This window comes from Lotus japonicus, chromosome 3 (assembly GCF_012489685.1).
Source record: "Lotus japonicus ecotype B-129 chromosome 3, LjGifu_v1.2".
Taxonomy (NCBI): Eukaryota; Viridiplantae; Streptophyta; class Magnoliopsida; order Fabales; family Fabaceae; genus Lotus; species Lotus japonicus.
In genome coordinates, this window is record NC_080043.1 from 14,349,368 (window position 1) to 14,355,990 (window position 6,623).

General features: G+C 35.7%; 1 protein-coding gene across 1 annotated transcript; it reads left to right on the top strand.

The window, feature by feature from the left end:
- The first annotated feature begins 3,020 nt into the window (after window positions 1-3,020).
- LOC130749453 (cytokinin dehydrogenase 6-like) lies at window positions 3,021-6,358 on the top strand. The gene is made up of 5 exons (XM_057602813.1): window positions 3,021-3,881; window positions 4,348-4,475; window positions 4,573-4,833; window positions 5,048-5,310; window positions 5,608-6,358. Exons 1-5 carry the CDS (start codon window positions 3,257-3,259, stop codon window positions 5,927-5,929), a joined length of 1,599 nt encoding a protein of 532 aa, XP_057458796.1. The 5' UTR covers window positions 3,021-3,256; the 3' UTR covers window positions 5,930-6,358.
- The last annotated feature ends 265 nt before the right edge of the window (window positions 6,359-6,623 follow it).

Genomic DNA, 6,623 nt, shown 5'->3' on the forward strand with positions numbered 1-6,623 from the left:
AGATACCTACAAATGCACTCCAAATTAAAACTCAAGTCAGTGTAAGAGCATAGAGAGAAAACTCAAAGTAATAGAAGAACCATGAGTTATCAAAATGAGTAATGTTTGTGTAAATAATGAACGATCAAACATATATTTATAGGTGTAATAAGAGGCCCTGGGCCTTGGTGAAGTCTTTATATAAGACTTTTGAGATTGTTGACACTTGTAGGCAACCTTGCAATTGTCTTATAAATGTGTCGTCTGAAGTCCGTTTGCCTAACTGTTGAACAAGATGAGTCTTGCTTCTAGTCATCTCGACTAACTAACATGGTGTCCACTTAGTTGTGAAACCTTCATGCTGCCTTAGACAATATTAGGCCTAGTAGCCTTTTGCGATGCCCAAAACACAAAGGTTGCAACATAATCTCATCTTAAATGTGTCAATTCCTCATTTTACACTCCTAAAAGGCTCTGTTCTACACAAACTAGGCAACAATGGTGTACCCAACATTTTCCAGTTACTACATAGGCCCCATGAATGATGTGACCATCACTATACGTGTTTCGGAGTACTCCCACATGATAATTACTCTGCTAACAATAATTTGTGTCTTGATTAATTTATTAATGGTCGGTCTCCTTCTTGAAAACAAGGCCAACAAAAGGATTAGGTTTTTCACCATTGATGAGAAGGCTATGTTACTTCTGTTAACGTTTTTACACTATACTACTACCCATTAATAATAATTGTGTCTAGCGATTTAAGCCATATGCTAATGATCTTAGTATATTATAATTGCACGGATAGATGATTTAAATATTGATTAATCTTCAGTGGGAGAACAGAGCTCACTTATATATATTATATGCCATAAAAAATGTTGGTACGATCATGTTGTTGGTCTTAGATATCATGATTATGTCATTTTCAAATACAATGAATCTCCTTCAAATTTCAATACATTCTTAATTTATTTACTTTCAGTAAACAAATATCTGTTCCCCCACTCGTCACTATCTCTTCCAATAAGGAAGCCGTCAAATACCAATACATCACAAAAATGTGATACATTCATATTCTTCCAAGTATTTAATTTAACAACATGATATCATGTACTGTGATAATTACCTATATATATCAAATATTTTTGTGCTCCAAAAATAGCAAGATTGTTTATTTTAGTCCCTTCTTTTATAGATTTTAGTCCCCATTTATGAAAATGACCAAACTTTAGTCCCTTAATTCATGTTAGTATGCATGTTGTGGCGGTTTTATTAGACTTGTGGTAGTTTTAACCATCACTCACATATTTTGTGGCGGTTTTTATGCATTAATGGCTGTTAAAACTACTATAAAATGGACCACATCAACACAAAAATGAATAAAGAGACCAAAATCTAACCATTTTCATAAATGGCTATTGTAAGGGACAAAAACATATTTAATCTTTATAAAAATCTTCAACTAAAAGTGAGAAGTAAATGTTCATATTTGTCTTCAATAACATGTACACCCTCCGGTCATTATTATTAGCAAAAAAACAACATTTTAGATTCATTGAATAAATGATGTATCCAATCATTATTGTAGACTAGATACATCATTTATTGAATGAATTTAAAAACTTGTTTTTTGCTTATAATAATGACCGGATGGTGTAAGACATTAATTTTAATTTCACCTTCTACCCTTTTCAAAAATACTCATTGGCCTGTACATTTCCGCAAATCTGACTATGGAACAACTTTTTCAAGAAGAAACACATATAATGCATGCAATTAATTTTGTTCATTTTAATAAAAATATTATTTATTTTCTATTATACTCTTTAAAATGTATTTTATATTTTCACATTTATTGTACCTACAGTAACATTACTTAGAAAAAGTCAATTATTGCTCTCATGAAATTTTAATAGACGGATATATAGAAATATATTTTTCTTTCTAAATAAACGGATAAAAAGTAACTGACTGAGAAGTAGTTTATAACAAGCCAGACTCACATGATCACATCAAAAGGGAAACATACGACCAGACTCAAACCTTAGAAATGCCAGCCTACCTTATTTTCATCTCAAGATAAGAACCACTAAAAACTTGTCCAATAGCTTTGTACTAAAGATTCTAAGTCAGATCAGCCGCAGTAGGGCAGTGGTGGTTTTGGAGCATTATATGTCGGTCAAGAATTGCATCAGATATGTTAGTAGCACTCTTTCATTCCTTTTCTTTTTTTAGTCTGTCTTAAATTGTTTCCATTTGTTCTTCTTATAGGTTTTCTTGGCCTTTAAAAGAGGACCCAAGAAGAGGTCCACATGGCCAATCAATGGCCAGAGTGAGTCCCAACCCAACCCAACCGAGCACAAATGAATGAAACTTCATGTGTCACATGGACCAAGAGAGACCCCACCAATGTCATCTCTCCTCTTTCTATTTTAGAATTTTGATTAGGATGTTCAAAAACTAGCTTATAGGAAAAGGCTGTTCTTCCATTTCCAGGACTATTTTGGCTCCTTCACACCTAGAAGGTTAGAACGAGATATCTGGAGCGTGAAATTTGCATGAATGTTCATGCTGACCCATGTATGAGAGATTTTCAATAAATCGATTTCGGATAAGCTTTAATATGCTTATAAAAAAAAGAATAAACTTTAATATCATCTTAGAATTCGAGTTAGACCTAACTCTACCCAAAACTAGGTTAGATGCGAGAGTAGCTCTACTATTTATAAATGATTATTGTAGTCATATATCTACTCTCTCTCTCTAGTCAAGATGTAATTTCTCAACAATTTATTAATACATGCCCACAGCAAGTCCTTCTCATGGAAAGAATACTCCGTGTATAACAGCAATGGACAGTAGCAAGAGCAAGGACATTTTCATTTCTAAAATTGGGAAAATAGAGGACACTTAAAATTGGTTAATGTCCAAAAAAATTGAAACATGTCTGTCCCTGATGGAAAGATTGTGGTTTCAACTGTTTGGAAAAGTAAGATTTTTTAGAATCTCTCTTTGTTGTCCTCACTTTTCCTCTTCAACTTGGCATAACCATTGTGGCTTTGGCTTCTCTTATAAAGAAACTAACCCCAGAGGGATAGATAACCAAAAAGAATCCTCCTCCCTAGTAATCATAGTTCATAATAAGGATTCTCTTACCTGAAAAGTTGACTCAGCCACCTAAAAACTTCTTTAAATTCTTCTCCAACCCTCTACTCCTTTGCCACTCCATCACTTCTCCTCTAGTTTAAACAGCTTCTTCAGCCTTTAAAAAATGAGATATCTATCACTTAGCCTCACTAGAGAATACAACATTATGTTCATAAGAGGCTTCATGATTCTGTTTCTCAGTTGTATCACCATTAGGCTTAATTTCAGCATTTCAACCATCCCTTCTTCACTGAAAACACTTCCCTTGGAAGGACACTTAAGCTTTGCTGAAGCTGACCTCAAACATGCGGCGAGAGACTTCGGCAACAGGTACCAATCTCACCCCATGGCAGTGCTGCATCCGAAGTCAGTTTCTGACATTGCAGCCACCATAAAGCATGTATGGAACCTCGGTCCGAGTTCTCATCTTACTATTGCAGCCAGAGGCCATGGCCACTCACTCCATGGCCAGGCACAGGCACATGGAGGAGTTGTGATCAACATGGAATCAATCAAGGTCCCTCAAATGCAGGTTTATTCAGGAGAATTCCCTTATGTGGATGTCTCAGGTGGTGAATTGTGGGTGAACATACTGCATGAGACACTGAGGTTTGGTTTAGCACCAAGATCTTGGACAGACTATTTGCATCTCACAGTTGGTGGCACTTTATCAAATGCTGGTGTTAGTGGCCAGGCTTTTAGGCATGGTCCCCAGATAAGTAATGTTCAGAAGCTGGAGGTTGTTACAGGTTGGTAACCTTATTGTGAAAAAAAAAAAAAACATATATCGGATCTCTTTTCTCTGAAACAATTTTGACATCTGGAAGCGGCTTACAAAAGCTTCTCCATATAATTGGATTTGACTAGGACAAGGTGGGAAAATCATATTCTAGATAAATCAGCTTCTATTTGTCTCTTCTGAACTAATATTTCACTTGAAATTGATATAATAGCTCCCCAAAATCCCTTTCTTTAACTTGACCTTTGGCCCGTAAGAAAGTCTCTATTTGCATGTTTGGAAATTCTTCTAAAATTAATTTTAAATTCAAAATAATTATGAGAAGAAGCTTCTTTGAGTAACTTCTGAGTTTGACTCTGAAGAGAGAGAAGCTGGTCCCAACATGCTAAAATAAGTGGATGCAAACAAATTTTAAATAAAAGAAAATGTTTTTTTCTTGGATGAATGAAGTAAGATGGGACAATGAATAACTGCAGGAACTGGGGAGGTTGTAAACTGTTCTGATGAGAAGAATGGTGAGCTCTTCTACAGTGTGCTTGGGGGCCTAGGCCAGTTTGGCATCATAACAAGAGCAAGAATCTTCCTAGAACCAGCACCCACCATGGTAATGCATCAAAGGGAGATGTTGGAAACAAAGTTCATTGACTTTGGTTGGTTTGCAAGTTCCATCTGTCATCATAACATGTTTCTATTTTGAACAGGTAAAATGGATTAGAGTGCTGTATGCAGATTTCACAGCATTCACAAGAGACCAAGAGCAATTAATATTTTCCCAAAAAGCTTTTGATTATATTGAAGGATTTGTCATCATAAACAGAACAGGTCTGCTAAATAACTGGAGATTATCCTTCAACCCACAAGATCCAGTTGAAGCTAGTAAGTTCAAGTCAGATGGAAGAACCCTCTTCTGTCTAGAACTGGCCAAATACTTCAATCAGGAAGAAAGCTTTGCAGTAAATCAGGTACAAGAGCAAAGGTTCAACCTATACATAAAACTATCCGGTAGCATGTTTGGAAAACATTCTACAATTGATTCTAAAGTTAAAATTCAGACAAGAAACTTCTGTACCAGCTTCTAAATGACAAAATTGATTCATAAAAAAAAAAGTTGATCCAAACATACTATCGGCCTCATATGAACAAAATTTATCTCACTATGTTTCTTTTGTGATGCAGGAAGTTGAGAAACATTTGACCCACTTGAATTACATCCCATCAACACTTTTTCAAACAGAAGTCACATATGTAGACTTTTTAGACAGGGTGCACATCACAGAGGTAAAGTTGCGTTCAAAAGGCCTATGGGATATTCCACACCCCTGGCTCAATCTTTTCATACCCCAAAGCAAAATACAAAAATTTGCAAAAGAAGTCTTCGGCAATATTGTGAGGGAAACAAGCAATGGCCCGGTCCTAATCTACCCAGTAAATAAATCAAAGTAATGGTTCACGGTCACACTTCTCATAAATTTGTCATTTCTACCGACAAGAAGCTTTTGTGAGCAGTAGTTGCTGTATTTCAGAATTGATTCTGAGGAAATGGAAGCCGGTCGAAACATGAAATAATAGCTTGTTTGGACCGCTTATTTTTTCTTACAATCAATTCTATCACCCAGAAAAGCTACTCCCAATCACAAAAGTTTCTCCTCGTGATTGATTTTGGACTTTTGAATCAATGGTTGAAAGATTTCCAAACGCAATTAAATCCATAATTTAAAATATAATGTTGTTTGCAGGTGGGACAACAGAACTTCTGTTGTTACCCCAGAGGAAGATATTTTCTACTTGGTGGCATTTCTTGCCTCTGCAATCCCCTCTTCCAATGGACCTGATGGTCTTGAACACATTCTAAGTCAGAACAAAAGAATCTTAGAATACTGTGAAAGAGCCCAACTTGGAGTCAAGCAATATTTAGCCCACTACACTACACAGGAACAATGGAGGGTGCATTTTGGTCCTCAATGGGAGATTTTCCAGCAAAGAAAATCTGTTTATGACCCTTTGGCAATACTTGCTCCTGGCCAAGGAATATTTCCAAAATCAATAACCTTAGCATGATGGCAGCCACATTTTATTAATCTGGAAATGAATTAGCCCCTAATGCCAAATGTGAGCTGAATTAGGATCTCTCATATTACATGACAATATCAAGTGAAACATTGTGTTTTTCTCTCTCTTCGTAAACATTTAGAGGAATCCCCTATATAATGCTTATGAGATGAGAGATATACACAATATTTCAATATGATAGTGTCATGTAAAATTTTCACCTAAAATGATCCAGATCCGAATGCCACCTTACATAGTGTGTATGTGTAGCACTGTGGAAGCAGAGTGTGGCTAAGATTTGTTCAACTAAAGACAAGAAACCTTTAATCAGAGGTTTCCAGGAATATACGGATATTATCAGTGCTACAACGAATGTGTATAACAATTTACACAGTATCTACTGTAGCCAATTTCAAGAAAGAAAATAAGTTATATGCACATGTTACATCAATATTAAGACAAGTAACAAAAACCAATTCATCAATAACAATGGTTCTAAAATGTGGACCGTATCACATGTGTCTAAAATATTGGAGTTGTGGCAAGTACTTCAATGGCTGTGAGAGTAAGTGGCAGCACTGAAAATTGGACAGAAGGGATGAATTTTTTTTGTTTAAACCTATCATCCAGTTAGTCAATCTTGTTTGAGACACGTTTGACTGCTATGGGCGACATAGCTATATCTAACAATATTTAACATGGA